Source organism: Schistocerca americana, chromosome 1 (genome assembly GCF_021461395.2).
Source record: "Schistocerca americana isolate TAMUIC-IGC-003095 chromosome 1, iqSchAmer2.1, whole genome shotgun sequence".
NCBI lineage: Eukaryota > Metazoa > Arthropoda > Insecta > Orthoptera > Acrididae > Schistocerca > Schistocerca americana.
In genome coordinates, this window is record NC_060119.1 from 1,015,363,148 (window position 1) to 1,015,383,559 (window position 20,412).

Below are 20,412 nucleotides of genomic sequence, written 5' to 3' on the forward strand. Positions count from 1 at the left end.
TATTTGCTTCGTGATACATTACCCGTGTCAAAATGGACCGTTTACCAATTGCGGAAAAGGTCGATATCGTGTTGATGTATGGCTATTGTGATCAAAATGCCCAACGGGCGTGTGCTATGTACGCTGCCCGGTATCCTGGACGACATCATCCAAGTGCCCGGACCGTTCGCGTGATAGTTACGTTATTTAAGGAAACAGGAAGTGTCTAGCCTCATATGAAACGTCAACCACGACCTGCAACAAATGATGATGCCCAAGTAGGTGTTTTAGCTGCTGTCGCGGCTAATCCGCACATCAGTAGCAGACAAATTGCGCGAGAATCGGGAATCTCAAAAACGTCTGTGTTGAGAATGCTATATCAACATCGATTGCACCCGTGCCATATTTCTATGTCCCAAGAATTGCGTGGCGACGACTTTGAACGTCGTGTACAGTTCTGTCACTGGGCATAAGCGAAATTACGGGACGATGACAGATTTTTTGCACGCGTTCTATTTAGCGACGAAGCGTCATTCACCAACAGCGGTAACGTAAACCAGCGTAATTTGCACTATTGGGCAATGGAAAATCCACGGTGGCTGCGACAAATGGCACATCAGCGATCTTGGCGGGTTAATGTATGGTGCGACATTATGGGTAGAAGGATAATTGGCCCCCATTTCATCGATGGCAATCTAAATGGTGCAATGTATGCTGATTTACTACGTATTGTTCTACCGATGTTACTACCAGATGTTTCACTGCATGACAGAATGGCGATGTACTTCCAACATGATGGATGTCCGGCAGATAACTCGCGTGCGGTTGAAGCAGTATTGAATAGCATATTTCATGACAGGTGAATTGGTCGTCGAAGCACCATACCAAGGCCCGCACGTTCACCGGATCTGACGTCCCCGGATTTCTTTCTGTGGGGAGAGTTGAAGGATATTTGCTATCGTGATCCACCGACAACGCCTGACAACATGCGTCAGCGCATTGTCAATGCATGTGCGATTACGGAAGGCAAACTACTGGCTGTTGAGAGGAATGTCGTTGCACGTATTGTCAAATGCACTGAGGCTGACGGACATCGTTTTGAGCATTTATTGCATTAATGTGGTATTTACAGGTAATGACGCTGTAACAGCATGCGTTCTCAGAAATGATAAGTTCACAAATGCACATGTATTACATTGGAACAACCGAAATAAAATGTTCAAACGTGTAATTTAATTTAACAAACCTTCATGTTACCAACTGTTCGTCTAAAAGTGTGAGCCATATGTTTGTGACTATTACAACGCCATCTATCACAAAGTGAAAAAAGTGGTCCAACTAAAACATTCATATTTCTTTACGTACTACACGAATATGTAAAAAAATTGGGGGTTCCTATTTTTTAAAAAAATGCATTTGATATCCGTTTGACCTATGGGAGCGCCATCTAGCGGGCCAAACATAGCGCCATCTGGTTTCCCCTTCAAGCTAGACGAGTTTCGTTCCTTGTAGTTTTTTCGTTTGACTCTTATTTCGTGAGATATTTGGCCAGGTCACGATCAATGGTCCACCCTGTATAATGGTGCTGACTACTCTGAACGACAGTAAAACTTTGAAACACGTGTCTATTTTGTATCAGTTTTCACTATGGAATTGCCAGTTCTCAGAGACACAGATATACACTGCAGACCCTGACTTACTTAGTTACTAGAGAAGAGCGTTTCATTATGAAGCCTCGAACATGTCTGTACTGCAGGTGCTCGTGACGCATGAGACTTGTGGCAGGCTGCACGACGGGCGATATGCGCGCTGCCGCTATCGCAGGGCCACGCCGCTGGTGCCAGCCGGGTTGCGCGAGCGGCTTACTTGTCTGTCGTTTAGTTGGAGTTCCGCCGCCACAGCCATGGGGCCAGCAAAGGTTTTCTCCGCGCTCGTCGCACTCGGTAAAGTAGCGCCTCCGTATCTGACCACGCACTACGCCACTGCTTTCGCACCACACTCGCACTGCCACGGAAGATAGCACTTACACATTGTTGATCTCTGCTTCAACAACTATACTACTCAAGCCGTTTTTCGTTGTGTTGCCTAGAGAAGGTCATTACCACTGTTACTTTCCCGTTTCCTGTTCCACCCGTGAATGGTGTACAAGAAGAACTACCGTCTTAAGTCCTCGAGTGAGCTCAAATTTCATTTTCCCTTCACGGTGGCAGGTGGCAGGAAGTAACATGTTTCCCGACTCTTCTAGGAACGCATACTCTCGTCATTTAACACTGTGCACGGCGCTACTCTTGTAGCGTCTGCCAGTGGAGTTTGTTGCTCCATAACGCTCACGCGTTTACTGAAATAAGACCTAATTAACGCGCCACTCTTCTTTCGATCTTCTCTGCTGTTCTGTTAATCCTACCTGGCAAGGGTCTCAGACGAGTAGTATTCAAGAATCGATCGACGAGTATTTTGTAAGCCATTTCTTTAGTTGATTAATTGCATTTGCTTAGGATTCTTGTATTGAATCTGTCTGCGATTCTACTTTAACTAAGGGGGCGCCCATTAACTAGCGCAACATTTTTTTTTTTTTTCTGAAAGCATGTTTGTTTTATTCAGGATTCCAATACCCCATATTATTCCCCACTCTTTCGGCTAGAAAACCCTATTTTACAACATAATCTCCGTTCAATGCGATGGCCTTACGCCACCTTACTAGGAGGGCCTGTATGGCCGCATGATACCAGTCGACTCATGAGCCAACGTCTTACATCAATAACCTCCCCATCACCCACGTACTGCTTCCCGCAGAGTGCATCTTTCATTGGGCCAAACATGTGAAAGTCGGGAGGTGCGAGGTCCACGCTGTAGAGTGGATGAGAAATAACAGTCCAATGAAGTTTTGTGAGCTCCTCTCAGGTGCGCAGACTGGTGTGAAGCCTTGCTTTGTCATGGAGAAGGAGAAGCTCGTTTGCAGTTTTGTGACGACGAACACGCTGAAGTCCTGAGGGTAGTACAGTGCACTTCTGAGTTGATCGTTGCAGCATGGGACAGGACGTCAAACAGAATATCCTCTTCAGAGCTCCAGAAGACGGTCGCCATGACTATACCGGTTGAGGGTGCGGCTTTGAGCTTTTCGTCAGTAGGAGAGGTGGTATGGAGCCACTCCAGAGATCGGCGTTTTGTTTCCGGGTCGAAGTGATGAACCCATTTTTCATCGCCTGTGACGATGATCGACAAAAAAATTATCACGATCAGCCTCGTAATGTGCAAGCATATCGACACGTACGGTCCTTCCTTGTTCTTTATGGTCTCCTGTTAAGCATCGAGGATCCAGCGGCCACATACCTTTGACTGTGTCAACAATACCAACAGAGACGTCCAGTTGTGCAGTTGTGCAGCGAATTGTTCGTTTCTGATCCGTCGATCGCCTCGGATGAGAGCTCTACAGTTTCCAACATTGTAGGAGAGACAACTGTCTGCGGCCGGCAGGCACCCGGAAGATCGAGCAGGTTGCGATGATGACAGACGGCCAACAACTCATCGCGCTTTTGTTCACTTCCAGGTCTCCGCGCACATTCTGTAAGCGGCAGTGAATATCTACGGCACTCTGGTTTTCTGCGAAAGGAAACTCAGTGACGGCTGTCTGCTTGGAACGCTTCTCTGCTGCTACACTCACGCTCATAAATTAAGGATGATTGCAGAATGTAGTGTCACACAACGTGGAACTACACAAGACTGGCGCTAATAGCATAGACATATAGGGAACACACACGACACACACTGTAACTCCACGGTATTGGTGATAAGTTGAGAAAACCGTCCCGAAACACATGTGCTACAAAACGTCACTATTTCTTGCGCATGTACCCCTATATCAATATGGGATATCATCACCATGCACACATACACAGGCCGCACAACGGGTTCGCATACTCTTGATCAGGAGGTCGAGTAGCTGCTGGGGTACAGCCTCCCATTCATGCACCAGCGCCTGACGGAGAGCCTGAAGTGTCGTGGGGGTTTAAAGACGTTCAGCGATACGTCGACCGAGAGCATTCCCAAAGTGCTCGATGGGGTTTAGGTCTGGAGAACAGGCAGGCCACTCCATTCGCCTGATATCTTCTGTTTCAAGGTACTCCTCCACGATGGTAGGTCGGTGGGGTCGTACGTTATGATCCGTCAGGAGGAAGATGGGACCCACTGCATCCCTGGAAAGGCGGACATACTGGTGCATCATGACGTCCCGATACACCTGAACTATTAGAGTTCCGCTTTCGAAGACATGTAGGGGTGTAGTGCACCAATCATAATCCCACCCCACACCATCAAACCACGACCTCCATACAGGTCCCTTTCAAGACATTAAGGGGTTGGTATCTGGTTCGTGGTTTACGCCACATTAAAACCCCTGCGAGAATCACTGTTTAGACTATACCTGAACTCGCCTGTGAACATAACCTGGGACCTCTGTTCCAATGACCATGCACGGTGTTCTTGGCACCAGGCTTTACGGGCTCTCCTGTGACAGGGGTCAGTGGAATGCAACTTGCAGGTCTCCGGGCGAATGAACCATGTCTGTTGAGTCGTCTGTAGACTGTGTGTCTGGAGACAACTGTTCCAGTGGCTGCGGTAAGGTCCCGAGTAAGGCTAACTGCAGTACTCCATGGCAGTCTGCGGGCACTGATGGTGAGATATCGGTCTTCTTGTGGTGTTGTACACTGTGGACGTCCCGTACAGTAGCGCCTGGACGCGTTTCCTGTCTGCTGGAATCGTTGCCATAATCTTGAGATCACACTTTGTGGCACGCGGAGGACCGGTGCCACGACCTGCTGTGTTTGACCAGCCTTCAGTCGCCCTAGTATTCTACCCCTCGTAACGTCATCAATGTGTGTTCTTTGAGCCATTTTCAACACACAGTCACCATTAGCACGTCTGAAAAGGTCTGCACACTTACTCGCTGCACCGTACTCCGACATGCACCAACACACCTCTGCGTATTTGGACTGCTGCCAGCGCCACCGTGCGACGACCGCAGGTCAAATGCACCACATGGTCATACCCCGAGGTGACGTAAACCCGCAAATCGCCCACCAGAGCGTTGTTTCACCATGTATCAGCATTATCCTTAATTTATGAGCACGAGTGTATATATAACGGCGCCACCTATCGGAACATCATGAAACTATAGGTGCTGAAGCGGGAACATTCTGTGATACCGCACAACAAATACTGCATTTTTTCAACCGAAATCGGCCAAAGAAAAAATGTATTGCATTACTTATCAAACGCCCCTGGTAGTTTTATGTCCTACTTTCATTTTATGTCGCTTCAGATGGATACTCCTAGAGATTTTACGGTTGCTAAAATATTTGCAATAATTTACCTCCGACGCTGTAACCGAAGTGTAAGATGTCTCTCGAACTACTTTTGAGCAATACGCTTCATTTATTTAAGCTGCTCGTCAATTGCCAATCCCTGCACCGAGTGTAGAAGAAATTTTATATGCTGGTAATGTTGAGTGGGACTGACGCATAATTTCCACGTGGCACATGATCTTCCTTTTACGTTGTTGGTATCGTAGTAAGCAATGTTGTCCACTATACCACATTTTTACCTCATTGTAAATTCGTGAGATTTCCTTCTACAGGCACTTGCCCAGAACTGTTCTGCTTTCGTTGGCGTTTTGTTTATGAACATTCTCCGGCTGTAGCTTACAAGTTACACGACATATCCGTTCACGTGTGGTCTTCAGCTGTCGAACTGTTCGTCCCATATCATACTATGGCCGTTAACAACGGAGCCTCTACCACTTCCGTTATTCACTCCATTGCCACGCAGTCTGCACAGGTACTGGCCCAAGTTATTTGGCGTGCACTTTACTTGTAAGTATGCCTTACATGTTCTGAATCGATACGTTTGTCTGTCTGATGGGACCTTATGTGAGTTTAGTATCCGAAGAATTGTTTGCTGCGGGTGAGGAGGGAAGCAAATTCCTACTTTCACCAGATCATTTACAATAATAGTGAATGGTAATGGACGTATGACGCTTCCTTTGTTGTTGTAGTCATCAGTTTGATGAGTGGTTTGATCCTGCATGGTTACCATAATGGTCTGTTATTGTTTTTTACTTTCCTTTTGGTTTAGCTGTAGGTATGTTTGTGTCGTCATTATTACCTTTGTATTACTCTGCAACACTTTTGAAGAGAAATTTTTTGCCTCTTCCCGTATGATGAGGTTCCGTGAAATTCCGTGAAATTCTGTTTAATTATTCTCAATGGGCCAACTTTAAGTTACTTTTTATGATCTTTGGAATCAATAACTTAAGAAATGCAACGGATAACACTAGTCGCACATTCACCCAATGCATTGCTTGAAACATGCCCTTAACCAAACTGACAGTATATTCAACTATCGGAATTTTATTAATTATTTGATTTAATTTCGTTTAATAGCGTTGTCACTTTTTCTCTTATGGGGTTTATATTTTGTTTACGTCATCCAGTTAATAAAGAGGGGGTTAGGAACTTCATGAGCAGCACGTAATTACCATGAATGTTGTAACAAACAACATTCTCTCTGAATATGAACTACATTATTTCTTACTTGGAATAACGTAAGCTCTAATTATAAGGAATTAATAGTAAATGAAGTTCCCTTAATCGGTCTCTTATCCATGAATTATCCCTTGATCACACTATCAGAAAGTCAGAAGGGGGAAACACTCTCAGAACAACACACCAATTTCATTCAATGACACTCACAGATACACGCATAGAAAGCAGCAGCGCGCTACTGATAAAACGAATTGAATTAACGTACGTCATGCGAAAGCTCTACATTTAAGATGCCTCAGGGTGCATTATTTACGTAAGCTCGTGAAGCAAGTGGTAAAGATTGAATTAATGAGCAAACACACGTTCAGAGGGGAGGCTTTTATTAGAATAAATAATACAGAAAATGTTTCATCACTTTACCTAATGACATGAATTGACAGAGGGGTGGCGGCCGGGATGGCCGAGCGGTTCTAGGCGCTACAGTCTGGAACCGCGCGACCGCCAGTTTCGAATCCTGCCTCGGGCATGGATGTGTGTGACGTCCTTAGGTTAGTTAGGTTTAAGAAGTTCTAAGTTCTAGGGGACTGATGACCTCAGAAGTTAAGTCCTACAGTGCTCAGAGCCATTTGAACCATTTGACGGAAGGTACTATGCACTTTTTGTGGTAATGCTCAGAACTGCTGTGACTCACGCAAAATCCGCTTGAATGTTGCTGTATACGTGGCTGAAGGCGTTATACTTCTAATACTGAAATCGAAAGAGGGGGATAGCTAATAAAAAATTATGGGCACAGGCACCACGTGAATCCTTGCTAATCGTATGGCTCTCTCCCGCTCACAATGAAACGTATTCAAAATTAATATCAAAACGTCTCAAATTACTTTTAGTACCCGTTAGGATACTGCGTTAGTAGCTGGCTACCTTGGTCAAGACACTGCTACAAGCTGCATACACAAGCGCAGCACAACGTCTCCACCACGAACCACGAAGAGAATCAACCGAACACTCAAATTAATCGAGTAAGATGTCTATCCCGCAATTCATGCTACCTCTAATAATCACTGACCACAGTTAAACACCCACCAGTCACAATATCTTGACCGTTACTGCTTTCTTTCGGAAGTTGCAATGACACATGACGCGGACACAAACTACAAAGATAGTGCCACGAATTCGTCCAAAAACTGAAAACATTCTAGCCCGCTTTCTATTACCTTTCTTGAAAGTTCGATACCATTGATCGAGTTCACACCTATGTATTTTCCGCAATTACTGTGCTATACCAGCAATGGCGCGACCTGGTGCCCAAGACTCCATTACAAAGAAGACCACTTCAAAAGTTACCTCCATTGCACAAAACTATGTTAGCGAAGAAATATCCCCACCTGCTTTCGTAAATACCACCATGAATTAGTCTGGAGCACGTCCTGTAAGGTGCAAGACTGATGGTCAGCACTTGTTCGAAGACAGTGGCAATGACCACCACTCATCAACTTACTCCGCCAAAATAATAATAATGACCTCGACATTTGGCTCTTCACTAATCAAATCAACCCTAAATAACGCAACATGAGTCCAGTCCACAACGCTGTAACTCATTTTCAATTCTTATCACATACCAACTGGAGCTCAGCAGGAGGACGACTTTAGCGCGACCCCACTAGCAGCAGTGTCAGAACATGCCTTCTTTCCGGCGACAACTGTCCCTTATTAAACCGCTGGTCTCCACTGGCTGAAGACCAACCTACACCCTCAACTCTCGTCCGAATCGATCTTTCTACAGCCCTCTGAAGCAAACTCTGTGCTTAACTTTCTCCTGCTAAGCTTTGACAAGCCTACTGCTTTCTATCTATTTTTGGGTTAGTACATCACCTACCTGCATCCCATTACATTCCCGTAACATTAATGTCAGCCTCGATATCTGAGTGGTCAACACGACAGACTCTCACGTCGGGGCCCCGTTTCGGCTCCTGGTTCGCTTCCGCGTTCGCCGATGTCTTTCAAACCATTTTTTTCTCAAATTCCCTCTTTCTCCTTCAGCAAATACACTGAAGCGCCAAAGAAACTGGTACACATGCATAATACCGTGTTCAAATGGTTCATATGGCTCTGAGCACTATGGGACTTAACATATGTCATCAGTCCCCTAAAACTTAGAATTACTTAAACCTAACTAACCTAAGGACATCACACACAACCATCTCCGAGGCAGGATTCGAACCTGATACCGTAGCAGTCGCGCGTTTCCAGACTGAAGAGCCTAGAACCGCTCGGCCACAGCGGCCGGCTTGGCTCCTGGTACTGCAAGGGATTTTTCTTTGGTGAGAGGACTGAATTGGGTTCACTCAGCCTCGTGATGTCAATTGAGAAGCTACCTGGTTAAGAGGTAGGGGCTCCAACGCCGAAACGTCGCCAACGACTGGGCCTGTGGTGTGCTGACCCTATGCCCCTCCATACCACATCCGAATATGAATGAAGGATGACATGGCGGTCGGTCAACTACCGCGTAGGCTTCAGTACCTGATCGCGGAGTTTCATGCTCTTATACACAGTAGGATATAGACAGGACGAGGAAGTGTGACACATAGGAGTACATGTCGGAATAAAACACAGTGGTGCACATTTCCAGGTCCAATGGCCGAGGTTTATGATTACAAGAGAAGAAACACTCTTTTCATGTCATAGACGACTGTAAACATTACCTGATTGGCATTCTGATATCATTTGCATATCGGAAATAGTGGTGAAGTGTACTAACAGTACCGCTTCAATGCAACTCTCCATGCTACCCTGTCCTGTGCAAGCCTCTTCATCTCCGAAAAGCTGCTGCAACTTGCATCGTTTTGAACCTGCTTACTGTATTGATCTCTTGGCCCCCACCTAATATTTTTACAAAAATGGCTCTGAGCACTATGGGACTTAACTTCTAAGGTCATCAGTCCCCCAGAACTTAGAACTACTTAACCCTGACTAACCTAAGGACATCACACACATCCATGCCCGAGGCAGGATTCGAACCTGCGACCGTAGGGGTCGCGCGGTTCCAGACTATAGCGCCTAGAGCCGCTGGGCCACATCGTCCGGCTATGTTTTTACCCTCGACTCTTCCTTCCAACCGTAAGTCCGCGATCCCTTGATGTCTCAGAATGTGTCCTAACAACCATTTTTTTAGTCAAATTATGCCAGAACTTTCTTTTCTTCCCATTGCAATTGAGTGCCTCCTCATTGGTTACACCATCTACCTATCTAATCTTTAGCATTCTTCTGTAACAAAACCAAAAGCTTCTACTTTCTTTTCTCTGAGATTTACGTCAACCACGTCTCACTTCCGCGTAAGGCTACACTTCAGACAAATGCCTGTAGAAAAGGCTTCCTAACACTTAAATTCACGTTTAATGTTAACAAATTTCTCTTCTTCAGAAACTCTTTCTCTTGCCATTGCCAGTCTACATTTTACGTTCTTACTGCTTCTTCCATTATCAGTTATTTAACTGCCACTTCTTGTGTCTAGTTCCGTAATCTAATTTCCGCAGCAACGCCTTATTTAATTCGAATACACTCCATTACCCTTGTTTTGCTTTTGTGATGTTCATCTTATGTCCTCCTTTCAAGACACTGTCCGTTACGTTCAACTGCCCTGCCAACGCCTACGCTGCCTCTGATAGAACTACCACGTCATCGGCAAACTTTAAAGTTTTTATTTCTTCTCCATGAACTTTATTTCCTTCTCCATACTTTTCTGGCCGGCCGGGGTGGCCGAGCGGTTCTAGGCGCTACAGTCTGGAACCGCGCGACCGCTACGGTCGCAGTTTCGAATCCTGCCTCGGGCATGGATGTGTGTGATGTCCTTAGGTTAGTTAGGTTTAAGTAGTTCTAGGGGACTGATGACCTTAGATGTTAAGTCCCATAGTGCTAAGAGCCATTTGAACCATGTTTTTCTTTCGTTTCCTTTACAGCTTGCTCACTGTACAGATTGAATAACATCAGGGATAGGTTACAACACTGTCTCACTCCCTTTAATTAATTGCTTTCCCTTTTGTGCCCCTCGACTGTAAGGACTTTTTTTCTGGTTTCTGTACAAGTTGTAAATAGCCTTTCGCTCCCTGTATTTTATCCCTCCTACCTCTATAACGTCAAAAAATGTATTACAGTTGACACTGTCAAAAGCTTTCTCTAATTATACAAAAGCTATAAACGTACGTTTACCTTTCCTTTACCTGCCTTCTAAGGTAAGTCGTAGAGTCAGAATTTGTTGCGTGTTCTTACATTTCTCCGAAATCCAAATTGATCTTCACTGATGTCAGCTCCTACCAGTTATTTTTCGCGTTAGCATTTTGCGATCATGACTTATTAAATTGATAGTTCGGTAATATTCACACCGGAAAGCATCTTTCCTTGGAATTTGAGTTATTACATTTACCTTCAAGTCTGAGGTTATTTCCCCTGTCTCATACTTTTTGCACACCAGGTGTAACAGCTCTTTCGTTGCTGGCTCCCCAAGGATATCAGTTGTTCTGACGGGATGTCGTTTACTCCAGGGGTCCTGTTTAAGACTTTCAATAGTCTGCCAAATTCTTCCCGCTGTATCGTATTTCCTTTCTCATATTCGTCTACTTTCTCTTTCGAAAAAAAAGAAAAAAAATGTTCAAAATGGTTCAAATGGCTCTGAGCACTATGGGACTTAACTGCTGAGGTCATCAGTCCCCTAGAACTTAGAACTACTTAAACCTAACTAACCTAAGGACATCACACACATCCATGCCCGATGCAGGATTCGAACCTGCGACCTAGCGGTCAGGCGGTTACAAACTGACGCGCCTAGAACCGCTCGGCCACAACAGCCGGCAAGACTTGGAGAGTGGAGCAGTTTTGCGAGTGGTAGCGGGAGATACAAATATTTCCTATCGCCGACATGTGTACTGGTGAGATTTCCATGGCTTCTGCAGTGAAGACGTAGTATGCTTTTAGAAGTGAATATCTCGCGAGCTATGTTGTTGTTGGTTGGTTGGTTGTTTGGGGAAGGAGACCAGACAGCGTGGTCATCGGTCTCATCGGATTAGGGAAGGATGGGGAAGGATGTCGGCCGTGCCCTTTCAGAGGAACCATCCCGGCATTTGCCTGGAGTGATTTAGGGAAATCACGGAAAACCTAAATCAGGATGGCCGGACGCGGGATTGAACCGTCGTCCTCCCGAATGCGAGTCCAGTGTCTAACCACTGCGCCACCCCGCTCGGTCATATGTTGTTGTTCATAACTAATTACGTGAAGTATGAATCTATTGTTTCCCTGTTATTCGACTTATATTTTATTTAATTGCTGGACCATCAACACCAATAACAGTTTTCCAGTAATAAACGGCATTCTAAAAGGTACTTCTGCTATAGTATTCATCATTTAAAGTCGTTAAGATAGTACCTGCAGATTTTATTTAATTGCAATCATTCATTTAGAAATTATTATGTTGCATTAAAAATTCGCAATTGCCGAGTGAAAGGAACATTCAACCATTCGGTTCATGTGTCTTTTCATATTGTATACTGTAGACTCAGCAGTATTTGGCTTGTAATGCAGAAACTACGTATCCCAGCCAAAACTTTTAAAATTGCAACTCTGAGTCTGTGGGTACGTAGTTGAGGGCCACCACACCATTTCATTATAATCTTAAGGCCCCCAAGTCTAGGACAAAAAAACTACGCACCACTAAGGAACTATCCAAATGCGACGGAAGTAGGAAGATGTGGTTCCTTGTACTGACAGACAAATGATTACAGTTTGGATGATTTATTCGAGAAGAAAAGTTTCACAAATCGAGCTAGTTAATAAGGCATTGATCCACCCTTGGGCAGTTATTCGGCTTGGCATTGATTGATAGAGTTGCCCGATGTCCTCCTGAGGGCTATCGTGCCAAACTCCGTCCAGTTGGGTGCGTTACATCGTCAAAATCTCAAGCTGGTTGGAGGGTCCTGCCTACAATGCTCTGAATATTATCAATTGGGGAGAGATCCGGGGACCTTCATGGCCAAGGAAGAGTTTGGCAAACACGAAGACAAGTAACTCTCGCCATGTGCGGGCAGGCAGTGTCCTGCTGAAATATAAGCCCAGGTTGGCTTGCCATGAAGGGCAACAAAATGGGGCACAGAACATACCCGACGTACCGCTAAGCTGTAAGGGTGGCGGGGACGACAACCAAAGACGTCTGCTATGAAAAGAAATGGCATCCCAGACCATCACTTCTTGTTGTCGGACCATATGGTGAGCGACAGCCACGTTAGTATCCCAACGACGTGCGGAGCATTTGCAGACACGTCTTCGGGCTGAAATCTTACTGACGGGAGTAGAACTGTCTTCAGCGATGAGTTCCGCTTCGAACTGAGCCCCGATGACCAGCGAATACTTGACAACGTCATGTTTGTGGAATATGACAATCGAAATCGGTCACTCTTGTATCAATTTGCGATCCAAAAATAATTTATGTTAATTAGTCTGGTAATGTAGTTTGAGAAGCGTTGAGTTACGAGACGAGTCTGTTGGCGCGTGTTTCAGATACGGCAAAAAAAAAAAAAAAAAAAAAAAAAAAAAAACCCTGAAGGTGTCATTCAGAGCCTGTTTGAACCCATGCTACAACGAATGCAGCTTTCGTGTCAGCATTTCTCATTCGTGTTGATGATGGAAGTTGAATTGGTCCGTACAGGACACTGCACGGGACTAACATGTTCCAAAAACCGCGCACAAAAATACGATTTTTAAGGGGGCCTTATCTCTGGTTCTGTTGATCTCGGGGACAAGGAGTCAAGTGGTTTTGGACAGCCCTCGGCCTCCTGACCGTCTGTACATCTCTCAGAAAAACGGGGATCCTACAGTACAGGGTTAAAATTTAAGCATCACACTGTTCCTCCAGCCCAAGCAAATTGAGTAAATCTGTTGGTTCTTTTGCATTAGGTGTGGCCGAGCGTGGCCCTTAGGCGGCTTATAAGTGCACCATTTGTTCATGGGTGATTCCTGGGAAAACAGCAAAAACCGGTTTTAGCCGTTTTTTTGCACCGTGTGCCTCAGTTATCTAAATAACTAACCATAACAAACGGCTCAAACTGTAACTAAATGTTATTCAGACATTTATCTAGAAACGCTATTTTCCGTTTTCGAAAACCTTTATCCGTTATCAAGATATACACGGAAAACTATGACTTTTGGGTACCATAAGTATCAGTTGTGGGGATGCCCACTTCTACAATTTCTGTTCCTGGGAAACCGTCGAAATTGTTACCGTATTTTCTTGAGATGATGTTCTCGCGAAACTTGATACTTTTCTCGATTATCGTTATACGTTACGAGATACAGAAGTTCAGAGTTACCGTACTTATTCGCGTAAAATACGCATGTAATATCCTGTCTGAGGCGTAAATGTAGTTTTAACTGAAGTAAAAAAAATATTTTGTCGTACAAAATACTTTATACTTGCAAATAAAACAACGCAGTTTTGAGTATACTGAACGAGTAGCCAATATATTTCTTCTGTAAATATTGTGCATTGTTCTGAACTTAAGTTGAATGAGTGTAACGCACTCACTTTAAACTAGAGGAAACTTCTATTTCGGCGTGTGGTGTTTGTCCGTTCGCTACTCTGTTCAAAGTACATTTTTAGTACAGCTTTAAAAACCTTTTGTTTTTATTCCTCAGACGATGGGTTGGGATATTAGTTTAATGTAGTACTCAATTTGTATTTGGAAGAAACGAACGTTGATTCCCATTTAAGAAACAAATCATAAGCCGGGCGCTTTCGCTGAGTTGCCATAGTATAAAGAAAAAAATCTAACGCAAATAATTTTGTGTTAACCTTTTATTATGCGTGATTATTTGTTGCTCATATGTGCCATAGTAAATATGTGTCGGACCACATAAATAAACTGTCAAATGTTTGCTGACTTGTAAATTCGTTTTATATGAACAGTACACCCTGCTCTAGCGCGAAAAGAAAGGAGCACAAAAAAGACGAATATGTTCCAATTTGAAAACCTCTGACAGAAAAGAGGGAAACGAGCAGCCATCGTCCTCATACCACGTTCTTTAATAAAAATTTTAACATGCGAATATATTCCCGCTTTTTTGTGCTGAAAGAGAGAAGAAGAGAGACAGTAACGGTGAAAGAGAGAGGAGAGATTGCCAGTGGGAGAAAAAGAGAGAGGAGACAGTGATTGTGGAGAGAGAAAGTGACGGTGGAAGAGAAAGAGAGATGGATGAAGGCAATAGCGGTGGCAGCCGAAGAAAGAGGAGATACCGATTGGCAGTTCTCTTCCATCGCACTACACCCACGTGTTAAAAAAATTGCTCAATTTCTCTCATCCCCTATACCCATGCATTAAGGCTTCCCGCTCTATTAGTCTAAATCTGGGAAAACGCTCTCCAAGCACGATTCTGGAGAGAAGACGATGGTATTTTAAGCAAAATACAGCAGACTGTAATCAAGAACGAAAGAGTGCTAATGCAAAAGAAAAAGAATGGGATAAAGACAATGACAGCGGAACAGAAAGGCAGTGAAAGTGGAAGAGAAAGAGACAGTGGTACGGACAAGAGAGAGAGAAAGGGATGAAAGAAATGATAATCGGAAAAACACAGAACGATGGGGCAAAGGGAGAAAAAGGAGACAGTGGGACAGAGACTTATACAGGGTGTTACAAAAAGGTACGGCCAAACTTTCGGGAAACATTCCTCACACACAAATAAAGAAAAGATGTTATGTGGACATGTGTCCGGAAACGCTTAATTTCCATGTTAGAGCTCATTTTAGTTTCGTCAGTATGTACTGTACTTCCTCGATTCACCGCCAGTTGGCCCAATTGAAGGAAGGTAATGTTGACTTCGGTGCTTGTGTTGACATGCGACTCATTGCTCTACAGTACTAGCATCAAGCACATCAGTACGTAGCATCAACAGGTTAGTGTTCATCACGAACGTGGTTTTGCAGTCAGTGCAATGTTTACAAATGCGGAGTTGGCAGATGCCCATTTGATGTATGGATTAGCACGGAGCAATAGCCGTGGCGCGGTACGTTTGTATCGAGACAGATTTCCAGAACGAAGGTGTCCCGACAGGAAGACGTTCGAAGAAATTGACCAGCGTCTTAGGGAGCACGGAACATTCCAGCCTATGACTCGCGACTGGGGAAGACCTAGAACGACGAGGACACCTGCAATGGATGAGGCAATTCTTCGTGCAGTTGACGATAACCCTAATGTCAGCGTCAGCGAAGTTGCTGCTGTACAAGGTAACGTTGACCACGTCACTGTATGGAGAGTGCCACGAGAGAACCAGTTGTTTCCGTACCATGTACAGCGTGTGCAGGCACTATCAGCAGCTGATTGGCCTCCACGGGTACACTTCTGCGAATGGTTCATCCAACAATGCGTCAATCCTCATTTCAGTGCAAATGTTCTCTTTACAGATGAGACTTCATTCCAACGTGATCAAATTGTAAATTTTCACAATCAACATGTATGGGCTGACGAGAATCCGTACGCAATTGTGCAATCACGTCATCAACACAGATTTTCTGTGAACGTTTGGGCAGGCATTGTTGGTGATGTCTTGATTGGGCCCCATGTACTTCCACTTACGCTCAATGGAGCGCATTATCATGATTTCATACGGGATACTCTACCTGTGCTGCTAGAACATGTGCCTTTACAAGTACGACAGAACATGTGGTTCATGCGCGATGGAGCTCCTGCACATTTCAGTCGAAGTGTTCGTATACTTCTCAACAACAGATTTGGTGACCGATGGATTGGTAGAGGCGGACCAATTCCATGGCCTCCACGCTCTCCTGACCTCAACCCTCTTGACTTTCATTTATGGGGCATTTGAAAGCTCTTGTCTACCCAACCCCGGTACCAAATGTAGAGACTCTTCGTGCTCGTATTGTGGACGGCTGTGATACAATACGCCATTCTTCAGGGCTGCATCAGTGCATCAGGGTTTCCATGCGACGGAGGGTGGATGCATGTATCCTCGCTAACGGAGGACATTTTGAACATTTCCTGTAACAAACTGTTTGAAGTCACGCTGGTACGTTCTGTTGCTGTGTGTTTCCATTCCATGATTAATGTTATTTGAAGAGAAGTAATAAAATGAGCTCTAACATGGAAAGTAAGCGTTTCCGGACACTTGTCCACGTAACATCTTTTCTTTCTTTGTGTATGAGGAATGTTTCCTGAAAGTTTGGCCGTACCTTTTTGTAACACCCTGTATAGATAGTGGCAGTGTGAGGGAGGCGATATCCTACAAATCGTGGATAGAGAGCAACAGGCGGATTCCATATTCCTAGATATCTGGAAAGCGGTTGACACGATGCCCCACTGCAGACTGCTGACGAAGGTCCGAGCATACGGTTTAGGTTCCTGAATTTGTGACTGGCTCGAAGACTTTTTAAGTAATAGAATCCCGTTCTTTGTCCTCGATGACGAATGTTCATCAGAGACATAGGTTTCCTCAGGAGTGTCCCAGGGAAGTGCGGCAGGACAGCTTTTATTCTATATATACGTAATTGTTATCACAAACAGAGTAAGCAGCAATTTACAGCTGTTTACTGATGATGCTGTGGTATACGGGAATTTTTTTTAATGTTATACGGTACAACACAGCATCACCGGTGTTTCCCGGTCTAAATGTGTTGGTGCGGCAGTAAATTTAACCACAGGGCAGTGCCGCTGCGTCACTGCAATACACTTTGGAGATATATACAATTATAATTGGTGGACACTTCAATCTGCCCTCGATTTCTTATTGAAAATACGTGTTCAAACCTAGTGGGAGACAGAAAACATCTTCCGAAATTGTACTGTTTGCTTTCTCTGAGAATTACTTTGAACAATTAGTTCATGAGCCCAGACGAATTATAAATGGTTGCGAAAACACACTTGACCTTTTAGCCGCAAATAATCTTGATCTAATAGAGAGCGTCATGACGGATACAGGGATTAGTGAACACAAGGTCATTGTAGCGAGGCTCAAAACTGTGGTGTCACCCCCAGACACCACACTTGCTAGGTGGTAGCTTAAATCGGCCGCGGTCCATTTAGTACATGTCGGACCCGCGTGTCGCCACTGTGTGATCGCAGACCGAGCGCCACCACAAGGCAGGTCTCGAGATACGATACAGCACTCGCCCCAGTTGTACGACGACTTTGCTAGCGACTATACTGACGAAGACTTTCTCTCATTTGCCGAGAGACAGTTAGAATAGCCTTCAGCTAAGTCCATGGCTACGACCTAGCAAGGCGCCATTAGCCTTACATAGTTTGATAGTTATCGTATGAAATGTCTCATCAAGAACGTTGTAAACCAATGAGGAATTAAAAGATAAGTATTCGAGGAGCTGCATACTTTTCTTATTAGCATTCAATACTTATCCTGTTCCAGAATTCACGCCCGTCTGCGTTAGATACCTTCCTTTTCGGCTTCCTCTACCTACAAGGTGTTGGCACATTTACCAACACATCAAAAACCATATCAACCACAACCACTAAAAATAAACGCAAACTATATCTATTTAAAACAGCAGATAAAAATTTGCTTGATGCCCTCCTAAGAGAGATTCTCCATTCCTTCCAAGCTAATTATGTAAGTGTAGACCAGATATGGCGCAAATTCAAAGATACAGTATCGACAGCAATACATAGATTCATATCGCATAACATAATAAGAGACGGGACTGATCCACCACGGTACACAGAACACGTCAGAATACTGTTGCAGAAGCAACGAAAAAAGCATGCCAAAATCAGAAGAAAGTAAAATCCGCATGACTAGCTAAGTTTCACGGAAGCTCGAAATTTAGTGCGGACGTCAATGCGAGATGCTTTTAATAGTTTCCACAATGAAACATTGTCTCAAAATATGGTAGAAAACCCAAAGAGATTCTGTTCGTATACCAGTCGCAAAGAAAAAGGCAATAACGTCACTGCGCGATAGCGATGGAAATGTTACCGATGATGGTGCCACTAAAGCAGACTTACCAAATACAGTTTTCCGTAATGCCTTCGTGAACGAAGACGAAGTAAATATTCCAGAATTCGAAACCATAACAGCTGTTAGCATGAGTGACATAAAAGTAGATGCTTTCGGTGCTGCGAAACAACTCAAGCAGGCCGCTGTGGCCGAGCGGTTCTAGGCACTTCAATCCGGAACCGAGCGACGGCTACGGTCTCAGGTTCGAATCCTGCCTCGGACATGGGTGTATGTGATGTTCTTCGGTTAGTTAGGCTTAAGTAGTTCTACGTTCTAGGGGACTGATGACCTCAGATGTTAAGTCCCATAGTGCTCAAAGCCATTTGAACCATTTAAAACAACTCAAGTCACTTCAGGTCCAGATGGTATACAAATCAGGTTCCTTTCAGAGTATGCAGACACAATAGCGAATTTCTTAGCAATCATATACAACCGCTCACTTGACGAAAAGTCTCTTCCCAAAGACTGGAAAGTAGCACAGGTCACACCAATATTCAAGAAATGAAATAGGAGTAACCCACTGAATTACAGACCCATATCACTGACATCAATTTGCAGTAGGATTTTGGAGCATATACTATACTCGAATATTATGAATCACATTGAACAAAATGACTTATTGATACAGAACCAACATGGATTCAGAAAATATCGTTCTTGTGCAACACAGCTAACTCTTTATTCCCATCAAGTAATGAGTGCTGTCGACAAGGGATCCCAGATCGATTCCATATTCCTAGATTCCAGAAGGCTTTTGATAGCATTCTTCACAAGCGACTATTAATCAAACTGCGTCCGTATGGAGTATCGTCTCAGTTGTGTGACTGAATTCGTAATTTCCTCTCAGAGAGGTCACAGTTCGTAGTGATAGATGCTAAATCATCGAGTAGAACAGAAGTGATATCTGGCGTTCCGCAAGGTACTGTCATAGGACCTCTGCCGTTCCTGATTTACATCAATGATCTAGGTGATAATCTGAGCAGCCCCCTTAGATTGTTTGCAGATGACGCTGTAATTTACCGTCTAGTAAAATCATCAGACGATCAATTCCAATTACAAAATTATCTAGAGAGAATTTCTGTATGGTTTGAAAAGTGGCAATTGGCACTAAGCAAAGAAAAGTGCGAGGTCATCCACATGGGTACTAAAAGAAATCCGATAAATCGTACAAATCTAAGGCCTGTCAATTCTACTAAATACCTAGGAATTGCAATTAGGAGCAACTTAAATTGAAATGACCACATAGATAATATTGTGGGGAAGGCGAAACAAAGACCGCGCATTGTTGGCAGAACACTTAGAAGATGCGACAAAGCCGGCCGGTGTGGCCGTGCGGTTAAAGGCGCTGCAGTCTGGAACCGCAAGACCGCTACGGTCGCAGGTTCGAATCCTGCCTCGGGCATGGATGTTTGTGATGTCCTTAGGTTAGTTAGGTTTAACTAGTTCTAAGTTCTAGGGGACTAATGACCTCAGCAGTTGAGTCCCATAGTGCTCAGAGCCATTTGAACCATTTGATGCGACAAACCGACTAAAGAGACAGCCTACATTACACTCGTCCAACCTCTGCTGGAATATTGCTGCGTGGTATGGGATCCTTGGCAGGTAGGATTGACGGAGGACATTGAAAAGTCCGCAGCTCGTGGTCGTGCGGTAGCGTTCTCGCTTCCCGCGCCCGGGTTCCCGGGATAAATTCCCGGCGGAGTCAGGGATTTTCTCTGCCTCGTGATGAGTGGGTGTTGTGTGCTGTCCTTAGGTTAGTTAGGATTAAGTAGTTCTAAGTTCTAGGGGACTGATGACCATAGATGTTAAGTCCCATAGTGCTCAGAGCCATTTTTGAACATTGAAAAAGTGCAAAGAAGGGTAGATCGTTTCGTATTATCGCGCAATAGGG

General features: G+C 44.4%; 1 protein-coding gene across 1 annotated transcript in view; it reads left to right on the forward strand.

Annotated features, from left to right (window-relative positions):
* The first annotated feature begins 1,808 nt into the window (after nt 1–1,808).
* LOC124616255 overlaps nt 1,809–20,412 on the forward strand; it is a 45,841-nt gene continuing 27,237 nt past the window's right edge. Inside the window, exon 1 of the mRNA XM_047144562.1 lies at nt 1,809–1,922. Coding sequence (XP_047000518.1) covers nt 1,883–1,922 — 40 coding nt within the window. The 5' untranslated portion in view covers nt 1,809–1,882. The remainder of the gene's footprint in view (nt 1,923–20,412) is intronic.